This window comes from Nicotiana sylvestris, chromosome 2, assembly GCF_000393655.2.
Source record: "Nicotiana sylvestris chromosome 2, ASM39365v2, whole genome shotgun sequence".
In the NCBI taxonomy this organism is placed as follows: domain Eukaryota; kingdom Viridiplantae; phylum Streptophyta; class Magnoliopsida; order Solanales; family Solanaceae; genus Nicotiana; species Nicotiana sylvestris.
Genome location: NC_091058.1, coordinates 156,181,524 through 156,207,634, shown reverse-complemented (window position 1 = coordinate 156,207,634; position 26,111 = coordinate 156,181,524). Strand labels below are relative to the sequence as shown.

At 39.7% G+C, this 26,111-nt stretch overlaps 1 protein-coding gene across 1 annotated transcript; it reads right to left on the bottom strand.

The window, feature by feature from the left end:
- Positions 1 to 796: 796 nt before the first annotated feature.
- Positions 797 to 12,511, bottom strand: LOC138885837 (uncharacterized). Its single transcript, XM_070166822.1, has 2 exons — positions 12,148 to 12,511; positions 797 to 936 (listed from the first exon to the last, which is right to left on the bottom strand). Exons 1-2 carry the CDS (start codon positions 12,509 to 12,511, stop codon positions 797 to 799), a joined length of 504 nt encoding a protein of 167 aa, XP_070022923.1.
- Positions 12,512 to 26,111: the final 13,600 nt, after the last annotated feature.

Below are 26,111 nucleotides of genomic sequence, written 5' to 3'. Positions count from 1 at the left end.
TTCTTTTGGCGTGATATCGAAGGGAAGTGGCCAGGAATTGAATCCAAAGAAGGAAAATGAGGTGGTTGAGGAAGCATTGTCATTGCCAAGTGTGCTAGTTCCCTGATATGTTGTACTTCCTCCCTTAGAGACTCCATTTCTTGGGTCATCCTAGCCACGTATTCATCATTCCTGGTATTGTCCTTCCCCCCGATCGCCCCAGACTGTCAACTATGACCAAAACATGTTCCGTCGGGTTTTCTGTAGCAGACATCTTTCCTTTTAATCATAGATTGTACGGTGGTTCCTCCAGTTTTGGGTCGACACAAACCAACTTTCTTTTTCTTTTGGGGATAATAATAAATCAAAAGAAAAAATAAGAAGAAAGAAAAAAAAAGAAACAGGAGTCAGTTTCTTCATTTATACAAGAAGGAGATCACATAGAGCAATCAATTCACGCATTAAGCTAGCACGTTTTACTAGAATTCATGGGGAACTCTCATTGTTGGAGGTAGGCCTAAATCGCATATGTTTGACAAACATTTAGACTTGACACATTTAGATCCGAAGCAAGTTTGTTTTTCATAGATAATTTGGACTGGGATAAGTGGGAAAAAAGATTAAATTATTGTTTCATAGAACTACATGGGCTTGGATAACTTTCCCTTTTTGGAAAGTAAAAAAACTAGGGATAGTGTACAAAGTGGAAAGAAGGGGAAATCAACCAACTCTAGTAACCATCTTCGGAGTCATTTCCCATTTCCTCTTCTTCTTCTTCTTCTTCTTCTGGCTCTTCTTCTGGATCGTCCTCTGGGTCTTATTCAAACTCCTCCTCGTCATCATTGAACTCTGACCCCTCCTCTAGATCCTCTTCTGGCTCTATACTAGACTCTATTTGGATGCACTCCACTACCCGGTTATCGTGTTCAGCAGGTGGCAACATGTGATCGACGGATCCTGAGACCACATGATGATGCATTAAAGTAGTCACAAGGTAATGTGGTAGGATCTCATGGGTAAATTTGCAAAGTAGCCACTGCATCCTCTAGCCAGGCTATACCCTCTCAACTTGGACAAGCTAGATCCTCTTCCTCATTAATCCAGACATAATACTCAGGAGTGCACCGCGAGTTTTGTCCAATTGGCATTGTGACTTGGTCGTTCCACTCTTCTTGGAGCCTTTTTATCTTGGGGATTAGAATTTATCCGTTGTACTCATCTTCATACAACACTGTCCTTGTCCACAGAGGCACATCCTGGATCATCCCGAACTATCTAAAAACCACAGGGATGAGTATGGTTGAATGCCCTCAAGCCCGATCAGCTCAAAGAAGTATTTCTGAGGAGTCCTTAAAATTGCTCTCCCGCCTAACCATGATAGCTTATAGTTGCTCCATTCTCCACTCAGATTGGTCATCATTTACCTCCACTCTTCTTGCCCATGTGGGGAGACCCAATGTCACATCCTCTCGTTGTGGTTATAGATCATGTTGCTGACACCCACAAAGTAGTCAATGGTGGCCTCTCGCTGGAAGAAATGTTCGGTAGCCCATTTCCGAAGCAGAAAGTTATGGCCGTTAAAAAAATTATACCCTAGTGTGCATGCGAACAAAGCCCATCTAATTCAATTATGATACTATAACTACCTAATACCTCACATCGATCGAGTATATATAGGAACATTAAAAGACATTTACGAAAGTCTTGAGTTATACAACCTATTTGAAGTTCTGGATTGGCGGCATGAATTCCTATATTGTCCATTTTTTATTGGCAATTAAACGAAAAGAGAAAGTAAAGCTACGTATTATTTAGAGCCAGATTTGAGATTTAAACTTGAAATATTCAACTTAGCACTAGACTCATTATATATATATATATATATAATCGTATCAAAATTTATTGATTCAAATAAATCTATAGCCGGAAAGCTATGCCATTTGTACATTTCAGTTGGTGATATGTTAACATTAGGGATTTGGTTCCAAATTTACTCATTTTATTGCTAAGAAACAAATATTTACGGGGTAGTACAAGAATTAACAGTTTATTTTTGTCCTTTTTATTTGTTCTGGTGGGGGACAACCCTTTCTTATTTGAATCTCAAAAAGATTTTATTTGTTGCTGTATCAAGTTTAGGAATTGACACACACACTCACTCACTCACTCTCTCTCTCTCTACAGTATTCAGATTCAGATAGGTTAAGGGTATGGGGTAAAAGTTACAAGGGGTGAATTGTAATATTTCTTTTCTTTTGCGTGGTAGTCGACTAGTCCTTTGATATGAGATGTAAACTAAATACAGAAATGTAGAAAGTAAATAACACAGAATATTTTATACTGGTTCGGATTCAGAATGAATCCTACGTACATTCCCCTTGGATTGCAAGGATGTTCTCTTTTAAGTATGAAGTTTCTTGGTATAGGTGGGTTGGGGTTGTTATACACCAACTGCTTCGTCACTAGAATTGTTATTTTCTCTCTTCTTGATACAATACCTTACAGTGATTTTTATCTCTTTCTTCTCTTCCTAGTTACATAGTAAATCTAGAGTAGACTACAATGCTTGTTTGAATTAGAACAAAGAGATTGATATTGGTTCGATCAAAGTATATCCTTCTTTTGTGTCTTCTATTGTGTATAGACAAATTGAGCTCCATTCTTCACGGCGTGACAGTTCCATGGCTGAAAGGCAACCCAAGGGAGTTGATTCTCGGAATCATTTAAGATGATATTTTTCTAAGAATATAATGGAATTTCCTTTACTGGATCGTTCCTTCCGTGATTTCCTTTTCTTCGCAATCCATTGAGATTGAATATTCTCAGTGATGTGTGATTGAATATTCATTGTAGATTGTCTTCACTGATTGATTGATGTCGTATGTAAATAGCTAAATCGAATATTTGTTTTTCCATGAAGCTCGCAATCACAGCATATTTACTCCTTGATTTTTGCTTCCAAAATCTTGACTTGCACATTTGACCCCTTGATTCTTGCTTTCAAAATGTACTAGAATCTTTTCAATTCTTGTACTCCTTGATTTCCTGCAATTAGAATTAAGTTATTGTCTATCATTAAAACATATATCTAATAATCTCCCCCCTTTTTGATGATGACAAAAAAACTTAATTCATTTTATTTCCCTGCTTATATACTTCTCCTTCTATCAGAGATCATGGATTTAGTTGTCTCCCCCTCAACTTGTCGTCAGGTACTTTGAGTCGACTCCCCCTTATTCTGTACCCAATAGTTGACTTCTGTTCAATTAGTTGACTTGTAACGAGCCAACCTGTTATTTTGAGAGTTGTAGACTTGTTCCCCTATTTACTGCTTAATTTGTACTTTATAGCTGTTATTTGACTTGCCGAGGTACATGGGTCGGGTCCGGAGGGATTTCAGAATGAATTAAGATACTTGGTCTCAAGGTTAAAAGCTTAAGTTGAAATGGTTGATCGGTTGCTGACTTATGTATAAACGACTCCGGAATGGAGTTTTGATGGTTTCATTAGCTATGTTGGGTGATTTTGGACTTAGGAGCGTGTCCAAATTGTGATTCGGAGGTCTAGTGGAATTAGGCTTGAAATGACAAAGTTGGAAATTTGGAAAGTTTGACCAAGAGTAGACTTTTTGATATCGGGGTCGGATTGGAGTAGGTCCGTGGTGTCATTTGCGACTTGTGTGCAAACTTGGGGTCAATCGGACGTGATTTATTAGGTTTCGACATCGTTTGTAGAAATTGGAAGTTCAAAGTTCATTAGGCCTGAAACCATGTGTAATTCGTGTTTTTGATGTTGTTTGAGGATATTTGAGGGCTCGACTAAATTCGTATGATGTTTTGGGACTTATTGGTATGTTTTGTTGAGGCCCCGAGCACCTCAGCTTGATTTTGGATGGTTATTAGATCGATTTTTGAGTTTGGAAGACTGCTGAAGCTAAAGCCTTATGGTGCAATCGCACATGCGGAAGATTGGTTGGAGGTGCGAGCTCGCAAGTACGAGCTGGGATGTGCAGAAGTGGAGGTTGGACTGGGGGACAGTCGAGTGCAGATGTAGGAGAATTTTCGCAGGTGCGCACTCGCACCTGCGCGTGTAATATCACAGAAGCGGAAATGGCTTGGGGTCAATGGACCACAGAAAGGGGATGGATTGCATAGATACACACCTGCAGAAGAGGGATTTAGACCACAGAAGCGGTCGGTCGGCATAAAGTGAGTTTCGTAGATGCGGATGATGGCCTACAGAAGCAACTAAGTGTCCGCAAAAGCCGAAGGATTGGGCAGAACATATAAATTTAAGGGTTCACAATTTTTCTTCATTTTGGACATTTGAAGCTCGGTCTAAGGTGATTTTTGAGAGGGTTTTCGAGGGATTCTTTAAAGTAAGTCACTTGTGCTTATTATTGTTCAATAATCTTGTTTCCCTATTGATTTTTCGACCTACATTGTGTGTCTTTGAGGTGAAATTTGAGGGTTTGAGGTTAGGGATTCGGAGAGTTTGATTTGGGGATTTGGGTGGCGATTTGGTGTCGGATTTTGGTAAATTTGGTAAGGTTGGACTCTTGATTGAATGGAATTTTGGGTTTTGTGAGTTTTATTGGATTTCGAGACGTGGGTTTAGGGGCCAGCTTTGAGTTGACTTTTGACTTTTGATTTATGACTTAGCATTTTCTTATGGAATTGATTTTTTAGCCGTGTTGATTGTATCACATTATTTGTGGCTAGATTCCAGACATTCGGAGGCTGTTTCGTCAGGCAAGTGTGTGTTGGAGTAGAGAATTGCTCGAATTGAGATAAGTAACACTTTTAAACTTGGCCATGAGGGTTAGAAACCCCGAATTATATGTTATATGATTGGTGTTGAGGTAACACATATGCCAAGTGACGGGCGTGCGGGCATGTACTGTGAGAATTATGACTTGGACGATTCCATGGAAATGTATAGCTGATTTACTTTGTTGGTATCCGTGTTTTCATCATGTGATTAGGCAATTGAGTTGTCAATCATGTTAGAAATCATGTTTAGACCATATATTGGTACTGTTGGGAGCCATAGTGGTTGTTTCTTGCTGTTGACTTCTTGCTTTTATTGAAATTTCGTACTTAGTCATATTCATTTATTACATATCATATCTCAATCTCTATTGTTAGTTATTGATACATCATATCATCAATTTCGAGCTAGTTTCATGACATTATGAGCCCGCGAGAGAGAGATTGGAGAGATTGTGTCACGCCCCCTTTTCTCGCGAAATCGGGTTTATGACATTTTAGTTGGGACAACTCTTTCCTTTTGGGAAGGGGTTCTTGCAATTTTGGAGAGTCTCCACCTAACGAAATTTAAGGTGCGTTAGGGCACCTATAGGGTTCATTTGTAGCTATGTTTTGGTAACCAAAGATAGGGTAAGGGTTTGAAATTATCCTAAGGGGAAGGTGTTAGGCACCCCTCAGGATCCACTAGTGTTTTGGCAAGTAGACAAGTAAGGCTCACATAGTAGGGGATTTGGGTTTAAATACAAGTGTTTGAAAATGATTAATGAAAAAATAAGACTTTTGAAAAGGGTTACGAACTAAGAATGCTTATGAATATAAAGGGGAGTCCTAGGTTTGTTTGTAATATGAATCACATCAATGCAATACCCGGTATGACACTCCTCAAAGAGGGGCTACACATGGTATTAGCACATCGGTCATCATATCCATATCTACCCTTTCCTGCCCCATGGAGGTAATTAAAGTGAGGGTTGGTCTAGACCCTTATTGCATGCTGTTACCCGTCCCTTTCCTATCAGTCCCGGATGAGTTTAGGACTTCTATCCTATTAAGGAAGCTCTAGGCAGACCCTCAGGTTTAAAGGCAAAATACTAAGCGACAAGCAAGAACATATAGGACTGCATTTTAGGGAAAAGACAGAAGCAAATAGAAGGCTCAGGTATACCTCCACAAGTAATGCATATAGACAGCATGAATCATATACAGCTAAGGTCTGAATGCAGAATTCTAAGCATGGATCTAAATGATTATAGCAGAAGTAGATCTATCACATGACTTAGAAAAGAAGTCCGAATCAGGATTGCCTACTGATTAGGACAAATCTGTTTTTATTTAAGCGGTTACCTAAGGTTTGCCTAGGCATAAGCAATGTGCAGTAGTTATTCCGAGTTATTAAAATAGTGGGAATTATATTTTTTTACCTTAAGAGCATGATTTTCTAGTTAATATGAATGCAGAGATTGTTACCAATTATTTTAGACAGGATAATCAAGTGTAAAATTGTTTTTACCTCTTTTATAATCAGCAGTTTGCACTAAGTGTGAATGCAAGTACAAATGAGGTCCTAAAATATGGTATCTTATATGCATGTATAAAACTCGTGATGTAGAATTCCTAGAGCAGGATTTCTAAATGCGTATGACAGGATTGTAGAATTTCCTAAGAGCAAGATTTCTAAATGCACATGGCTGTGTAGAACATAATAAAGTACTGATTCTTAGCAGGTTTTAACACATGATTTTGTAAGGATACACATGCTGAAATAATAAACATGAGACCTAAGGGCATGATTTCAAATGCATGTATAGCCCTAAGCATGGTTTCTATCGCGCAATTAGGAACATAAACCTAATAACATGTTTTCTACCCTTAACGAGTATCACATGCATATATACCCCATCCTTTTTCACTAGCCACCCCAATAATTGTTTACAAATTATTACAGACCAACATTGAAATGAATTACATAATGTAAATAAGAAGTTACACTATAGGAAGCCTGATTAGGACTTACTCTCTGAGTTATGTAATCAATCATCTCAAGTGCCAAGATTGTTCACAACTTTCCCTTATATCTAGGTGTGTCAGAGTTCCCAAAAAACCTCAAGGGATCCCGGGCAGTGCTCACACCTAGATTTCATAGCCAAGACAGAGTAAGTGTAGTGTGGAAAGGCTAACTTTCATGTGTCCAAGTTCAGAGGGAGCTCAAGGGTCCCAAGGCAAGGCTCACACAAAAGGGGCAAAACCTAGTATTCTAATAGTATAGTAAAAGTGCAGAACACATGTTTGAAAGGAGTTTGTTAAAAACTGGATTGACAAGTCCATTTTGAAAGCAACTAGTAACAGAGATGATTGAAAGCAGTTGTAGTAGTAAATGGAACTCAAACACCTTAAGATGGGATCACACACAGAATTAGTAGTCATACAGGGGTCAAGGGATTTGGGGATACACAGACATTTGACTGTAAAAACATGACCCCAGCAAGGGTTTTAGGACTGGTTTGGACATGCTCAACAATAGTTGGTACTGACATAATCCCAAACTAGTCAGAAAGAACATAAACACATGGAAGGGACAGGAGTTAGGATTCATAAGATGGTGAGTACACAGTAAGTGATTGACAAAGCATGCTTTGAAACACACATAAGGGGATGCATTAATTTAAAGGGCAGGAGAGACATAATAGCATGCTAGCAATGTAACTCAACTGCAGGTTCCACAACAGAACCACAAGTAGAAGTAGACAATAAGAGAATCATGTTGTTATTGAGGCTTTAAAATTAAACTAGGACATACCAGTTGAGAAAGCAAAGTGCAAAAAGGTAAAGAAAGTAGAATTCCACAGCTAGCCTTGGCTTTCAGCCAGCTAGACAAACAGTAGCACAAGTAGTAGGGAAAGAAGAGAGAGTTTGAGTGTGTATTTGTGTGTTCTGAACAAATTTGTTCGTGTCTTTAAAGAAGCGAGTGTAGAGTATTTATAGCTTTGAAAAATAGGTAGAAATAAGGTAACAAGTAAGGGTTTAGCACAAATATGGAAGTAATCACAATTAGAATCCTATTAATACAAGTACTCCCCTTTAAACAAGGAATTACAACTTAACGGATACTAACAGGGATAACTTAAGGAAAGGAAATCAGTTTGAGAAAGATTGATTTTTACCATATAAGGGGTGGTAAAAGTATAGAGTATATAATTGAGTCTAAGTACATAATATACTTAATTTGAGGAAAGGATTCAGCAAGAATGAAGCACCACAGTAAATAAGGGAATGGAATCAATCAACTTTAAACAAACGAGTAAAATTTTTAGGGGTTTATAAGAAAACCTTGCAATCAAATCGTAACTTAAGGAAATCAAGATCAATCAAAAGAGAGTCATGAATATGCACTTTGTTATATATTTAGAAAAGAATGAACAGGCGTATCAGACATGCAAGGTCAAACATATTGACAAAAAAAACAAACTAGATGAACACAAGCATGCAGAAGTGACATGAGTAGACTAAGGACTACTCGAAGCATGGTAATCAACAAAGTCCAGTAGTCATGGCTAACACATAGAACCAGAGTAAAAATCCAACCTAACAGGTAAATAAGATCGGGCCAACACATAGAAACAAATAAAGAGAGTTTTTAAAACTTGAAGTAACAAGTGAGGAAATGTTTAAGAAATTAGGGTTTTGACAAAGTTGAGATAAAAGGTGGTAAGAACTCAGAATCAATCAAGATAGACAAAGAAAAGGATTTAAACATAAAGAACTCAATCGAAACAAGTATACATACAAAATAAACAAAGACAATTTCAAAACCCCAGACAAAACCAAAAATACTTAGGGTATTCAACAAGATGAATCAGGTAGAAGAAAAAACATAAAAAAACCGTTTAAACATAGTAAAATCATAAGACAACACTGAAAATCAGAGGAGAAGTCTTTTGCAAGCATTTGAGAAACCCTAATCTTGAAGACGGAGAGTCACTTTGAAAAAATTGGGAAAACCTTTGAGAAAAATACCAAGAGGTTCATAATATATGCAGATCTAAGGTAGATCTGAAAGAAGATGGGGAAATCATTAAAGTTGCGGTTTCAGAGAACCCAGAAAAAGTGAGAAAACTTTGAAAAGTTACCGATCTAGCCGGAAAAGTCATAGATCTTACTCGAACAACCATGGATGGCCGGAAAATGGCATAGAAAACCATGGGAGTCGAGTGAACCACCTCTGGTTCACTTGAAGGTCTCAAAGCGGTGACACATGCTCAAGAGGGAGCCATAAGAATGTAAGTGGTGAGACCACCAAGGATTCAGGCAAGGAGATGGCCGGAGAAGGTGGGTGAAGTTCATCGGAGAGGAGAGGAGGGGAGAAGGTTCTAGAGTGAACCAGAGATAGAGAGAGAAAGATGAGAGTCAGTTGAGTGAGGAATGAGAGGGTTTGGGGGGGTCGTTTGGTTTAATTTAGGAAAGGGGAATGGGGACCGTTGATCTGAATGATCAACGATCCAGATTGAACGACGTAGGTGGGAATCCGGGTTTGGGTGTGGGTTAAAATTGGGTTAGGGTCGGTTTTTAATTGGAATTAGGCGGGGAATTAGGGTTTGATTTGGGCTAGATTTGAAAGCCAATTTTGGCTACAAGTTAAATAGCCACTTTTTCCCATTTAATTTATAGAAAAATAGTAGATAATTTCTAAAAAATAATTTAAAAATGTAATTATTTACAATACATAATTAGCAATTTAAAAATACAGGATCCAATTTTATGAATATAAAACCTAATTTAACCTTAAAAAGGGCTAATATTGCAATTACGTGCAATTTAGCTTTTAAAAATACTAAATATAATTGTAAAAATATGTAAAAATTACTTTAGCCATAGTTTGGCATAAATATAAAAAAACCAATAGATGAATTATCAAAATAATAATTTTGGAAATAATTATTGGGGATTTTATGGGTAAAAAGGGAGAAAATAAATCAATTTAAACCTTTAAAAATATGGAAAAAGTAATAAAACACTTGGACATGATTATATATGCACACACACACACACACACACACACACACACACACACACACACATATATATATATATATATATATATATATGCTATTTTGAAGGTATTTTGCATATTGAAAATATATAGGAAAAAATTGGGTATCAACAGCTACCCCTCTTTAACCGGGAAAGATGAAAGAGTTGTCGGGTAAAGATATGATGACCAATTTTGGCCGAGCGAAACGGTTTGAAGAATATTTAGGTAGCACACTGGCTTCTGTGCTGCCTACATATCCCTAGTTTCATAGGAATCAGGTCGTATGTAGTTCAGGATCCAACGACGGAGTATACCGATGAAGACCTGTCAAGAACGGATGCAATATCTAGGGCCGGGTGAGTGGACGATTTATAGAAATAGTTAGGTTTGATATGGTTGTGAGAACTGGAGCAGGGATCGCTCCTGCTGGGGTAGCCGTTGCTCGCCGGTTTACCTACAAATAAGCAATACAAGCATATATTTAAATATGATGCAAATTCTCGTTGGACCATGAAGGTTGTCTTCGAACGATGAGGATGATGTCCTTAGACTATGATGTCCTGGGCCAGAAAGTGTATGATAAAGTATTCGCATGCCATGAAATGATGTTCTCGGACTATGAGGATGGTGCCTCCGAACCATGACGCCTTTGAATAATGATATGCAAAAGATTGAAAGAGATCCTCAGGCCATGACATGGTATTATCGGGCTATGAATATGGTGCCTCCGAACGATGACGCCTTTGGATGAGTTGGCAATATTTCAGCCCATGAAGGATGCAGCAGTATAATGCGGACAAGACAGAGCTTAGTCTTGCGAATTGAAAGGCAGAACTTAGCCCATAAGAAAAGCGAGATAAATAGTGCTTGAGATGACGCTTAGTTTCAAAGAAAATTGGAGGCAGAGCTTAGCCTCGGAAGGCAGAATGATAGCCTTATGCAAAGATACGAATGTTGATGGAGGTAGAGCTTAACCTCGGAAGGCAGAATGATATCCTTATGCAGATTAGAATATAGAATAGTAGCCTTATGTAATGCAGATTTAGATGGAGGTAGAGCTTAACGTCGGAAGGCAAAATGGTAGCCTTATGCAGATTGGAAGGCAAAATAGTAGCCTTATGCAATGTAGATGCAGATGGAGGTAGAGCTTAACCTCGGAAGGCAGAATGGTAGCCTTATACAAGTTGGAAGGCAGAATGATAGCCTTATGCAATGCAGATGTAGATGGAGACAGGCAGAATAATAGCCTTATGTAATGCAGATGCAGATGGAGGTAGAGCTTAACGTCAGAAGGTAGAATGGTAGCCTTATGCAGATTGGAAGGCAGAATAGTAGCCCTATGCAATGCAGATGCAGATGGAGGTAGAGCTTAACCTCGGAAGGTAGAATGGTAGCCTTATGCAAGTTAGAAGGCAGAATGATAGCCTTATGCAATGCAGATGCAGAGGGAGACAACATTTAGTCTCGAAAGGCAGAATAGTAGCCTTATGCAATAAATACGATAGTAAATGAAAGTTGAGTTTTCTTAGCTGATAGCAGATTGTGGCGTTGTGATTACTAGGAGCATTGTGGCATACAGAACATCACTGGTGTGCGTTGATAGAAAATGTTGGCAAGTGCAATAGTTTTGAGAATCGTATTCTTGAACATTGTTTGTTCCATGGGAGTAAGGTATGTTTAACGATTTCATAATTCTAGTGCTTGCATCCAAAGAAAAATCGTGAGTTTTGTAAGGGGGGGAGGTTAGTTCATATCCCCGTTGGTTTTGCTTGACTCGTTTGGCTTTGATGCGGTGATGCCATCTGTATCATTGGGGTAGCATTGCTAAACAAAGCAGTTTCAATAATAAACATGCATGATTTTGTAAAAGTATGACATAGGTTTAAAGACTTTTAGATGAACCGACGACTGTAACGTGGTTCGGGACATTGCAACCTCTCTTGCTACGGTATTTTGAGGGTCCTTCTCAAAACTCCGCCCCAGTTTCCAATTGCAGGGGAAATGAAATTTTTATTGAATTATGACCGAACCCATAGGGCTACCTACGTATCCCCTCTTAAACGGGAATCAGGTTAGGCGTAGTTCAAGTTACATTATATAAGGAAAAGATAAAGATTACACATAGTAGCGCTTGACTGCATCTAAATTGATCGGCTTTGGCCTGACTTCTCCGTCCATTTTTGCAAGTATGAGGGCTCCTCCTCAAAACCCGTTAAAATATGTATGGACCCTGCCAGTTGGGAGAGAACTTCCCCTTGGCTTTATCTTGATGCGGAAAAATTTTCTTTAACACCAGTTGCCTCGGTGTGAACTGTCTTGGCTTTACTCTTTTGTTTAAGGCTCTGGACATTCTATTCTAATAGAGTTGACCATGGAAAACTGCATTCATTCTCTTTCCGTCTATAAGGGCTAGCTGCTCATAATGGCTTCTCACCCACTCTGCGTCGTCGAGCTCAGCTTCTTGTATGATCCTTAAGGAAGGAATTTCTACCTTAGCGGGGATGACAACCTCTGTACCGTAAACCAGCATATAAGAGGTTGGCCCAGTTGATGTGCGGACTGTGGTGTGATAACCCAGTAGAGCAAATGATAACTTCTCGTGCCACTGCTTATGCTTTTTTATCATTTTCCTCAATATCTTCCTGATATTCTTGTTGACGGCTTCTACAGCTCCATTAATTTGAGGCCTGTAGGCTGTGGAATTCTTGTGTCTGATCTTGAAAGTTTCACACATAGCTTTCATCAAGTTGCTATTGAGGTTGGAGCCATTATCAGTAATGATTGACTCTGGAATTCCCAATCGACAAACAATGTGGCCGCGGACAAAGTCTTCCATGACTTTCTTAGTCACTGCTTTGTAAGATGCTGCTTCGACCCATTTGGTGAAATAGTCGATGACTACTAGGATAAACCTATGTCCGTTGGAAGCAGCAGGCTCGATTGGTCTAATAACATCCATTCCCTAGGCGGAGAACGACCACGGTGAGCTTGTTGTGTTAAGCTCGCTTGGAGGTACATTTATCATGTCTGCATGAATCTGACAATGATGGCATTTCCGGATATATTGGATGTAGTCTGTTTCAATAGTTCTCCAAAAGTAACCAGCCCAGAGTATCTTCTTTGCTAATACAAAACCGTTCATATGTAGACCGCAGGTCCCAGCATGAATTTACTCTAGTAGCTTGGATGCTTCCTTTGTGTCAACACATCTTAATAATTCGAAATCAGGAGTCCTTCTATACAGGATTCCTTCGCTGTGAAAGAAGTTGTTGAACAATCTTTGATGTGTGCATTTCTGATTAGGATTTGCGAGCTCTGGGTACTATCATTTTGCCAAATATTCCTTGATATCATGAAACCAAGGCTTTCCATCTGCTTCCTCTTCAACATGGGTACAGTAAGCTTGCTGATCATGGATTTTCACTGGAATGGGATCAATGAAATTCTTATCTGGATGTTGTATCATAGATGACATGGTAGCCAATGCATCAGCGAACTCATTCTAGACTCTGGGAACATGCTAGAATTCCGTTTTTGTCAACCTCTTTCTCAATTCCTGTACATGATGCAGATACAGAAGTATCTTAGAGTTCTTGGTTGCCCATTTTTCTCGTACCTGATGTATAAGTAAGTCTGAATCTCCAATCACTAGCAGCTCTTGAACGTTCATGTCAATGGATATTTTGAGTCCTAAGATGCAGGCTTCATACTCGGCCATATTGTTGGTTCAGGGGAACCTAAGTTTGGCAGACACTGGATAATACTGACCTGTTTCTGATATCAGGACTACTCCTATGCCAACTCCTTTGAAGTTTGCTGCTCCATCAAAGAACATTCTCCAACCATCATAAGATTCTGCAATGTCTTCTCCTATGAATGATACCTCTTCATCAGGAAAATATGTTTTCAGGTGTTTGTATCCTCCATCCGCGGAGTTTTCAGCAAGGTGGTCTGCCAGTGCCTGTCCCTTGACCACTTTCTGAGTTACATAAACAATGTTGAACTCACTCAACAGGATTTGCCACTTGGATAACTTGCCGGTGGGCATGGGCTTCTGAAATATGTACTTCAAAGAATCCATCATTGATATGAGATATGTAGTGTAGGCGCAGAAATAATGTCTCAGCTTCTAGGCTACCCAAGTCAAAGCACAATAGGTGCGTTCCAATAGAGAATATCGGGCCTCGTACGGGGTGAACTTCTTGCTGAGATAATAAATGGCTTGTTACTTCCTCCCCGTTTCATCATGCTGCCCCAAAATGTAGCCGAAAGCTCCATTCAACACTACAAGGTAGAGTAATAAGGGTCTACCTAGCTCGGGCGGGACTAAGACTGGTGGTGTTGACATGTACTCCTTGATTCTATTGAAGGCCTTTTGGCAGATCAGTCCATTTGGTGGCGGCGTCCTTCTTCAACATCTTAAAGATTGGCTCACAGATAACTGTGGACTGTGCTATGAATCAACTGATGTAGTTAAGCCTCCCCAAGAAACTCATCGCATCCTTCTTATTCTTTGGTGGTGGTAGTTCTTGAATGGCTTTGACTTTTAAGGGATCCAGTTCTATTCCTCGATGGCTTACAATAAACCCAAGAAATTTCCCAGTAGGAACCCCAAATGCGCACTTTGCGGGGTTTAGTTTCAGGTTGTACCTCTACAATCTATTGAAAAACTTCCTCAGATCTTCCATGCGATCAGTGGCCTTCTTGGATTTGATAATAACATCATCCAAATATACCTCTATGTCCTTGTGTATCATATCATGGAAAATGGTAGTCATGGCCTTATGTAGGTGGCCCCTGCATTCTTCAAGCCGAATGGCATCATCTTGTAATAGTATACTCCCCACAGCGTAATGAAAGCCATTTTCTCAGCATCTTCCTCATCCATCTAGATCTGATGATAACCAGCGAAGCAATCTATGAATGACTGTAACTCATGCTTGGCACAATTGTCGATCAGGATGTGTATATTTGGTAAAGGGAAGTCATCTTTCGAACTGGCCCGGTTGAGATCTCGGTAGTCGACACAGACTCTGACCTTCCCAACCTTCTTTGGCACTGGCACAATGTTGGCTAACCATGTCGGGTGTTCTACTACCTTGAGAACTTTAGCTTTGATCTGCTTGTTGACTTCTTCTTTGATTTTCAAACTCATATCAGGCTTGAACTTTCTGAGCTTTTGCTTTACCGATGGACATATTGGATCGGTTGGCAGTTTGTGAGCCACAATAGACGTACTCAGACCAGTCATGACATCATACGACTAGGCGAATATGTCCTCATACTCCTTTAGAAATTCTGTGTATTCTTTCTTCTCTGATGGCGATAGGTGAACGCTGATTCGTGTTTCCTTGATGTTTTCTGCATCTCCCAGGTTGACAATCTCGGTCTCGTCCAGGTTGGACTTAGGTCTGTTCTCAGAGTTCTCAACTTCTTTGACAATCTCATCAGGTATGTCATCTTTCTCTGAATTAATGTCTGTTTGTTGCGTTGTCTCATTGCATGTCATAGTCATTGGTTCATCAAGATAAGTAATAGTAGTGCTGTATTGGTAAAGTAAGGAGAGAAAATAATAGCAATAAATATTAATTCATACGAGAAATCAAAATGCTTTTGATAAGTTGAATAACTATTTTGAACATTGAAGATCTTATTGCTGGAATTGAAAATACGAAAAGAAAATCATTTAGTAAAAACAATGAATAAGGCTTGTTTTAGCCTTGCTACCCTGAGGCTCGTCGAGCTTTGGTTGTCCTGATGGTCCAATTTTTGAGATATGCCTCTCTGCTCACAGCCTGTATGGAAGGGCCTTCCTCCTCCTCCTCCTCAAGAATAACACAACAGTCCATATTACTGTCCTCTAAAAACAAGTTCTTCACTACCGCAAGTGCTTCTTCTTCGTCTGAACCATAAATAATGTCGGCCTGTTGGAAGGTCTACTCCAGATGCGGTATTGGTTGATCCAGTGGATAGTAAGGACCACGCCATGGTGGCGACCAGTTGTTGAATTCTTCCCAGGTGTATTCATATCCCAGACCGAAGGTAGTGCCATGTTTCTTGAGTTTTATGGGTTTAGAGATTCCTTGGAGGTTCTTGCCGAGCTTTCCAGGTTCGTACCCACTCCAACTTAATATACTTTCGATTTTGCTATCCCACCACTTGTCTTTGTCGATAGCATTGACCCGCTCAATGTGGTGGTAAGTTTCTCCACCCAGATTCCTTCTTACCTCGATTGCCGGAATGGTCTGGCGATTGTATATAGGGTTGCTACCATCGCCGTGAATGATCACTTCCTGGTGATTCCATTTGAACTTTACTACATGATGCAGCGTTGATGCTACAGCCCTAGCAGCATGAATCCATGGCCGTCCCAGCAGCAAGTTGTAAGATGCTGGTACATCTATCACTTGGAAATCAACCTCGAACCAGGTTGGTCCCATCTGTAAGCATAGAATAATATCACCAATGGTGGACCTATGAGAACAATCGAAGGCTTTCACATTGATTGCTCCATCCTTTATCTCATGCAGCCCTTTACCTAACTTCTTAAGTGTTACCAGCGGACAAATGTTAAGACTGGAACCTTCATCAATCAGGATTCTGGTGATGAAATAATCTTCGCATTGCACGGTGATGTGCAGTGCCTTGTTATGCTCCAGCCCTTCAGGTGGCAGCTCGTCCTCATGAAAGGTAATCTTGTTGCTTTCTAGCACTTGTCCCACCATATTAGCCACTTCCCCGCTAGTGATGTTACTTGGTATGTATGCTTCATTCAACACCTTCAATAAAGCATTCTTATGTGTTTTAGAGTTTTGCAGCAAAGAGAGAATGGATATTTGTGATGGCGTCTTGTTTATCTGGTCGATGTCCAAATATTCCTTAGCTTGTATTTTCCTCCAAAGGTCGTCCGGACCTGTCTCAATGAGGGGTGGCCGATTGGAGGCCTGCTTGCTTGATTCGACTAGATGTTCAGGGATATAGATTCTACCAATTCTTTTCATACCCTGTACTGCGATAGTTCTTCAATCCTGACCTTGCCTTTCCTTCTCACCTCAGCTGTATAGTCCCAGGGTATGGCATTTGTATAGAATGGTGTCATGGTAGACATTGCCACTGGGATCGACACGACTATCCTCACTTCGAGTGGACCATGTGCCTTGGGTGGCAAGACTGCAACCTCAAATGTTGCGGGTGCATTTACCAGAGACACGAATTCAACCTCAATCGGTGCTGGTGTCTTTGCGGATGGCATTGCTTTAAACTCAAGAGGACAGACATATTCACCTCAGCGTCCTCAGACGGTTGGATCTGGACTATGATTGGATTGAGAATGATTGTTGGTTTCTTTGGGTCATCACCTTCTGCGATCAACCCGATTGATCCCTCGAGATCCCAGTCATCTTCTATTTCAATCATGTGGGTGCCTCAACCCTTATGGTCTGGCAGAGGGTTGTTGCGTACGTTTGGAGTGGGTTCTTTTGCCACAATGATCTTGTTATCAATCAAAGACTGTATCTTGTCTTTCAAGGATCGACATTCATCGATGGTGTGCCCTTTCATGCTGGATAGAAAGGAGTACAACCGGCATGATATCTGTCCGACTCAATGGTGTCTTTCCCCATTATGATTTTGCGCCACATGTGTTGGGCTTGGCACTTGTAGGGACTATCATCATTTTGGAAGTCAGCTCAGAAATGGCTCATGTCGACCCTGGGTATGACTTGCTTCCTACCTGCCTGCCTCATAACTCGAAGAGGGACGTAAGGGTATGTTCCTCTTAGACCAAACAATATCAGGAAAGGTGCATCTCTGGATCGGGCGATGAACTCCTCTATCGAAAACCCTTCGAACATTCATTGAACCTGTTCTTCAGTTAGATTATCAAAGAGTTCAACCCATCCTTTGGCATTCTTAGGATGAGCGAACATGTCGGGGATGTAATTCATTTGCTTTGGGTGGTGAAAAGCGATGTGATCATCCCAGAACCTGCGCCGAATTTCCTGTCAGTATTCGCCCTTTTGGAGATGTTCCATGAGCCAAAGTTGAAGCAGTAGATTGCATCATTTGAAGTGTCTTGCTCCCCATTGACACTTCTCTAAGGCTCGGTATATGTCTGCAATGATCATGGGTACAATGCTGAATGTCTGCGCACCAATCCCCTCCATTAGGGTTTTGGTTACCATAGCCAACCTAGTATGGATTCTCCCCTTCTTCATCGGAAACACGATCAAACCCAAGAAGCAAAACATGAAGACGAAAACCCTACGATGGATATGTCCTAAGGACGTGATGGAAAACTCGTTAGGGTAGGTATGTTATGATTTGCTGTCACCGTACCTTTCATACAAGTAGTCAAAAGGGATGTATGATTCCTTCAGGCATGTCAATTCTGCATTCTTCTTCAAACCCATCATTTTAAGGAAACCATTGCCTGTGCGATTCTCAAGCATTAGCAAACCCAGAGTTTCCTACACTAGATCGGCCAATCCTCCTATCTCCTCTAGCAAATGTGTCATTTTGATGTCCCCAAAGCGGAACACGGCCCTTTCACAATCCCAAAATAGTGTAGCAGCTTCTATTATCATGTTATTAGGATGGACCTCCAGGAGGGATGGTAGATTGCCCTGATATTTTCTGACGAGGGTTTGGTCACTAGAATGTAAATCTCTCCACGAGCTTAGCAATCTTGGGTGGATGTTGGTGACCATACTGAATCTAGGGACTTCATGCCTCATATTTCTGTAAGACAAACAAGGTTAGGCCCTTAACCCCACCAGACTCGACTATTTAATATCAATAATTAGCGTGAAGCATTTAATTCTCCAAATAAATGCACAGAACGTGACGATGTCCATTTAGGTTTAGAGAAACCCAGTGGACTTTTGGACAAAGCTATCTTAAAGGATCATTATGTGGACAACATAACTAACCCGGCTAGGTTTGATCATGATGCATGCATAATTTAAACAGAGTAAGGTTTCTATGAGGTTTTAGACTGGTAACCTTGAGCGGACAACTCAAGGGTAAGGCACGGAACTGTCGACTGCACCACTGATCGACTAGTTTTACCGCAAATATGCCTTTCCGAATTGAGGGGATAATAATATAGGAAGAGTGCAACCACTCATAAAGCGTTGCTATAGTATTTGTTTGGCACGAGTAGAGTATGATGATGAACATGATTATGCAATAATTAAAAGCATGTTGACATGTATTTTCATGTTAAGAAAGCGATAAGTACACCCGTTTTATAATTTAAAGCAATTATAAAAGAAGGCAACAAGAAAGATATGTCAGTTTTGCTTTTGAAGAAGAAATTAAATGCTTAAAGAAATTAAACAAGTAATTGCACATAGGGAGGTACAAATTCACAAGAACAATCTGAAATAGTAAAAGCCTAAAATTTCCCAGCAGAGTCGCCATGCTCTCGCGCCCCCTTTTTCTCGTGAAATTAGGTTTATGATATTTTGGTTGGGACAACTCTTTCCTTTTGGGAAGGGGTTCTTGCAATTTTGGAGAGTCGCCACCTAACGATTTTTAAGGTGTATTAGGGCACCTATAGGGTTCATTTGCAGCTATATTTTGGTAACCAGATATAGGGTAAGGGCTTGAAATTATCCTAATTGGAAGGTGTTAATCACCCCTCAGGATCTACTAGTTTGCTTCCCGGCCAGACAATTTTTGTGAATTTGCGCAATTAGTAAGTAGACAAGTAAGGCTCACATAGTAGTGGATTTGGGTTTAAATACACAAGTGTTTGAAAATGATTAATGAAAAAACAAGACTTTTGAAAATAGTTACAAACTAAACATGCTTATGAATATAAAGGGGAGTCCTAGGTTTGTTTGTAATATGGATCACATTAATGCAATACCTGGTATGACACTCCTTGAAAAGGGTCTACACGTGGTATTAACGCACCGGTCATCATATCCATATCAACCCTTTACCGCCCCATAGAGGTAATTAAAGCGAGGGTTGGTCTCGACCCTTATTGCATGTTGTTACCCGTTCCTTTCCTATCAGTCCCGGAGGAGTTTAGGACTTCTATCCTATTAGGGAAGTTCTAGGCAGACCTCAGGTTTAAAGGCAAAATACTAAGCGACAAGCAAGAACATATAGGACTGCATTTTAGGGAAAAGATAGAAGCAAATAGAAGGCTCATGTATACCTCCACAGGTAACGCATATAGACAGCATGACTCATACAGATAAGGTTTGAATGCAGAATTCTATGACTGGTATCTGAATGATTATAGCAGAACTAGATCTATCACATGACTCAAAAAATAAGTTCGAATCAGGCTTGCCTACTGATTTTAACATACTGGCAGTTAAACAAGGATAAATCTATTTTTTATTTAAGTAGTTACCTAAGGCTTGCCTAGGGGTAAGTAATGTGCAGTAGTTATTCTGAGTTATTAAAATAGTGGGAATTATATTTTTTTTACCCTAAGAGCATGTTGTTCTAGTTGATACGAATGCAGAGATTATTACCAATTATTATAGACAGGATAATCAAGTGTGAAACTGTTTTTACCTCTTTTATAATCAGCAATTTGCACTAAGTGTGAATGCAAGTACAAATAAGGTCCTAAAACATGGTATATAATATGCATGTATAAAACTCGTGATGCGGAATTCCTAGAGCAAGATTTCTAAATGCGTATGGCAGGATTGCAGAATTTACTAAGAGTAGGATTTCTAAATGCACGTGGCTGTGTAAAACATATTAAAGTACTGATTATTAGCAGGTTTTATCACATGATTTTGTAAGGATACACATGCTGAAACAATAAACATGAGACCTAAGGGCATGCTTTCTAATGCATGTATAGCCCTAAGTATGGTTTCTATCATGCAATTAGGAACATAAACCTAATAACATATTTTCTACCCTTAACGACTATAGCATGCATATTTACCCCATCCCTTTTCATTAGTCACCCCAATACTTGTTTACAAATTATTACAGACCAACATTGAAATGAATTACATAATGGAAATAAGAAGTTATACTATAGGAAGCTTGATTTGGACTTCCTCTCAGAGTTATGTAATCAATCATCTCAAGTGCCAAGATTGTTCACAGCTTTCCCTCATATCTAGGTGTGTCAGAGTTCCATAAGGACCTCAAGGGATCCCGGGCAGTGCTCACACCCAGATTTCTTAGCCAAGACAGAGTAAGTGCAGTGTGGAAAGGTCAGCTTTCATGTGTCCAAGTTTAGAGGGAGCTCAAGGGTCCCAAGGCAAGGCTTACACAAAAGGGGTAGAACCTAGTATTCTAAGAGTAAAGTGAAAGTGCAGAACATATGTTTGAAAGGGGTTTGTTAAAAATTAGATTGACAAGTCCATTTTGAAAGCAACCAGTAAAAGAGATGATTGAAAGCAATTGTAGTAGTAAACGGAACTCAAACACCTTAAGATGGGATCACACACAGAATCAATAGTCACACAGGGGTCAAGGGATTTGGGGATACACGAACATTTGACTGTAAACACATGACCCAACAAGGGTTTTAAGACTGGTTTGGACATAATCAACAATAGTTGGTACTGGCATAATCTCAAACCAGTCAGAAAGAACATAAATACTTGGAAAAGATAGGGGTTTAGGATTCATAAGATGGTCAGTACACAGTAAGTGATTGACAAAGCATGCTTTGAAACACACATAAGGGGATGCATTAATTTAAAGGGCAGGGGGAGATATAATAGCATGCTAGTAATGTAACTCAACTGGAGGTTTCAGAACAGAACCACAAGTAGAAGTAGATAATAAGAGAAGCATGTCATTGTTGAGGCTTTAAAATTAAACTAGGACAATACCAGTTGAGAAAGCAAAGTGCAGAAAGGTAAAGCAAGTAGAATTCCACAGCTAGCCTTGGCTTTTAGCCGGCTAGACATGCAATAGCACAAGTAGCAAGGAAATAAGAGAGAGTTTGAGTGTGTATGTGTGTGTTCTGAACTAATTTGTTTGTGTCTTTAATGAAGAGAGGGTAGAGTATTTATAGCTTAGAAAAATAGGTAGAAAATAAGGTAACAAGTAAAGGTTTAACACAAATATGGAAGTAATCACAATTAGAATCCCATTAATACAAGTACTCCCCTTTAAACAAGGAATTACAGCTTAACGGATAGTAACAGGGATAACTTAAGGAAAGGAAATCAGTTTGAGAAATATTGATTTTTACCATATAAGGGGTGGTAAAAGTATAGAGTATATAATTGAGTATAAGTACATAATATACTTAATTTGAGGAAAGGATTCAACAAGAATGAAGTATCACAGTAAATAAGGGAATGAAATCAATCAACTTTAAACAAACGAGTAAATTTTTTTGGGGTTTATAAGAAAACCTTGCAATCAAATCGAAACTTAAGGAAATCAAGATCAATCAAAAGGGAGTCATGATTCTGCACTTCATCATATAAATAGAAAAGAATGAATAGGCGTATCAGACATGCAAGGTCAAACATATTGACAAAAAGAAGCAAACTAGGTAAACACACACATGCAGAAGTGACATGAGTAGACTAAGGACTACTCGAAGTATGGTAATTAACAAAGTCCTATAGTCATGGCTAACACATAGAACCAGAGTGAAAAACCAAACTTATAGGTAAAGAAGATCGGGCCAACACACAAAAACAAATAAAGAGAGTCTTTAAAACTCGCAGTAACAAGTGAGGAAATCTTTAAGAAATTAGGATTTTAACAAAGTTGAGTTAAAAGGCGGTAAGAACTCAGAATCAATCAAGATAGACAAAGAAAAGGATCTAAATATAAAGAACTCAATCGAAACAAGTGTACATACAAAATAAACAAAGACAATTCCAGAACCCTGGACAAAACCTAAAATACTTAGGGTTTTCAACACGATGAATCAGGTAGAAGAAAAAACATAAACAACCGTTTAAACATAGTAAAATAATAAGACAACACTAAAAATCAGAGGAGAAGTCTTTTAAAAGCGTTTGAGAAACCCTAATCTTGAAGACGGAGAGTCACTTTGAAAAAATTGGGAAAATCTTTGAGAAAAACACCAAGAGTTTCATAATATATGTAGATATAAGGCATATCTGAAAGAAGATGGGAAAATCTTTAAAGTTAGGGTTTCGAAGAACCTATAAAAGGTGAGAAAACTTCGAAAAGTTACCGATCTAGTCGAAAAAGTCACAAATCTTACTCGAACGGCCATGGATAGCTAGAAAATGGCATGGAAGACCATGGAAGGTGAGTGAACCACCTCTGGTTTACTTGAAGGCCTCAAAACGGTGACACATGCTCAAGAGGGAGCCATAAGGCTGGTAGGTGGTGAGACCACCATGGATTTAGGCAAGGAGATGGCCGGAGAAGGTGGGTGAAGTTCATCAAAGAGGAGGGGAGGGGAGAAGGTTATAGAGAGAACCAGAGATAGAGAGATAAAGATGAGATTCAGTTGACTGAGAAATGAGAGGGTTTGGGGGGGGGTCGTTTGGTTTAATTTAGGAAGGGGGAATGGGGACCGTTGATCATTCAGATTAACGGTCCAGATTGAACGGGGTAGGTGGGGATCCAAGTTTGGGTGTGGGTTAAAATGGGGTTAGGGTAGGTTTTTAATTGGAATTGGTCCGGGGAATTGGGGTTTGATTTGGGCTAGATTTGAAAGCCAATTTTGGCTACAAGTTAAATAGCCACTTTTCCCATTTAATTTATAAAAAAATAGTAGATAATTTCTAAAAAATAATTTAAAAATTCTAAAATGATTTAAAATACATAATTAGCTATTTAAAAATACATGATCCAATTTTATGAATATAAAACCTAATTAAACCTTAAAACGGCTAATATTGCAATTACGTGCAATTTAGCTTTTAAAAATACTAAATATAATTATAAAAATATGTAAAAAATACTTTAGCTATATTTTGGGATAAATATCAAAATCCAATAGATTAATTATCAAAATAATAATTTTGGACATATTTATTGGGGATTTTATGTTTAAAAACGGAGAAAATAAATCAATTTAAACCTTTAAAAATATGGAAAAAATAATAAAATACTTGGACATTCTTATATATGCATATATATATGCTATTTTGAAGGTATTTTGCTTATTAAAAATATATAGGAAAAAATTGGGTATTAATAGATTGATGACTGAGTGAGGCCGAGGGCCTGATTATGAGTGACATTTGTGGGATCAGGTTGCACACCGCTGTGGATTTTATTGATTTATACCTGGATCTGGCTTATGATAGTGCTTGGGCTGAAGGATACCCTCCGGAGTCTACACACACCCTCAGTGAGCGTGGTTGATTTATATTGAGGGATGGATCTTCCCTCGACATGGATCTTGTCCGAACATTTATACCTGGGGATGGATCTATCCCATGGGCCGGATTGGCCCTACCCATTACTGAGTGACTGACTGTCAGTTGATGTATATATTTCTGGGATGGATCTTCCCTAAGCTGGATTGGCCACATAAAGTACTGAGTGATTGAGCATTTCAAGAGCGTGAGCACACGAGGCTTTCAGCATGGTGCATCACCTACAACATGTGCAATGGCATGTAGAAGTAGAGAGGTTATATTCTTCATATCATTCATAATTGTTCTATCTTACTGTATTGAGTTTAACTGTTGAACTTGAAAGTATGTCTACGTTTCAGTACTATTATTTTTATATCGAACTGTACCGGTTGAGTTTGTCACTACTTCCAGTCCAAAGGTTAGATTTGTTACTTATTGAGTTGGTTGTACTCACGTATAGCCTGCACCTCGTATGCAAATCCAGGTGCTTCCGGTCATGGCGGTTACTAAGTTGTGGAGTCCGGATCTTCGGAGATCATCAAGGTAGTTGCTTGGCATTCGCAAACCTTGACTCTCCTCCCTTATCTTCATTTTATATTTCAGTTTTATTCTCTAGACATTGTATTAGTCCATATACCTATATAGATGCTTATGTACTCGGTGACGCCTCTATTTTTGGAGAGATTTTGTATATAGATTATGTTTTTCTTATTTGCTTTAAAAGGGTATTCCTTAAATTTAACTACTTCCGTATTTTTCAAAGCTTTTGATGTATTGAAATGGTTAAGTAGTTGTCTTGCCTTGTTTCATGATAGGCGTCATCAAGACGGGTTGGTTTTGGATCGTGACAAGTTGGTACCAGATCCTAGGTTACACAGGTCTCACGATATGAGCAGGTTTAGTAGAGTCTTGCTGATCTGTACGGAGACGTCTGCACTTATCTTCGAGGGGTTGTCAAACCCTTAGGAAACTTCACATTCTTGTATTCTTGTCATGTAGATTTGTTGATTTTGGTAACTAAACTTCTGTTATTTTATTCTCTCACAGACTTTAAGGACATGTGCTATCGGACAGGATGGACAACCCCCAGTACCACCAGCTAGGGCTGCGAGAGGCTGAGGTCACAGTACGGGCCACGATAGGGGCAAAGGTGTAGATTGTACAGCAGCTAGGGAAAAACCTGCGGACCCACCAGTCACTCCAGCTCAGGAGCATGTACCGGATATAGTAAGCTAGTGGGGCCAGATCAGGCACCAGCTACACCCATTGTGATTCCAGTCCTTCATGAGGCTTTGTCTTAGATTTTGACTATGTGCACCAGCCTTGCTCAGTTGGTCTCAGTTCCAGCCGCATCAGCCACTTCTCAGGCCGGGGGAGGTGCTTAGACTCCTGCCGCCCCTACACCAAAGAAGGAGATGTAGGTACTTTAGACATTGGGGGAACTACCAGCCCATCCGGTTGTAGTTACTCAGGACCATGTGGTTCCTATTATAACTGATGATTAGCAGATGAGACTAGAGAGGTTTGGGAGGCTCCAGCCTCCATCTTTTAGGGGGGCAGAGTCAGAAGATGCCCAGGGCTTCTTGGACAAGTGCCAACAAATTCTTCGCATGACAGGTATTCTAGAGACCAGTGGGGTCGCGTTCACTACTTTTCAATTTTCTATGTCTGCCTTTAGATGGTGGGAGGCTTATGAGAGGTGTAGGCCGGTCGGTGCAGCACCCCTTACATGGCAGGAGTTCTCTGTTCTCTTCTTGTAGAAGTTCGTGCCACAGTCTCGTAGGGAGGAGCTGCGGAGACAATTTGAGCAGCTACGTCAGGATGGCATGTTTGTGACTTAGTACAAGATACAATTTTCAGAGTTGGCTCATCACATAGTTTGGTTGGTTCCCCCTGATAAAGAGAGGATTAGGAGTTTCATTGATGGCCTCACATATCAGCTACAGTTGCTTATGACTAGGGAGAGGGTATCTGGTGCTACTTTCGACGAGGTGGTCGACATTGCTCGATAGATAGAGATGGTCCGTAGTTAGG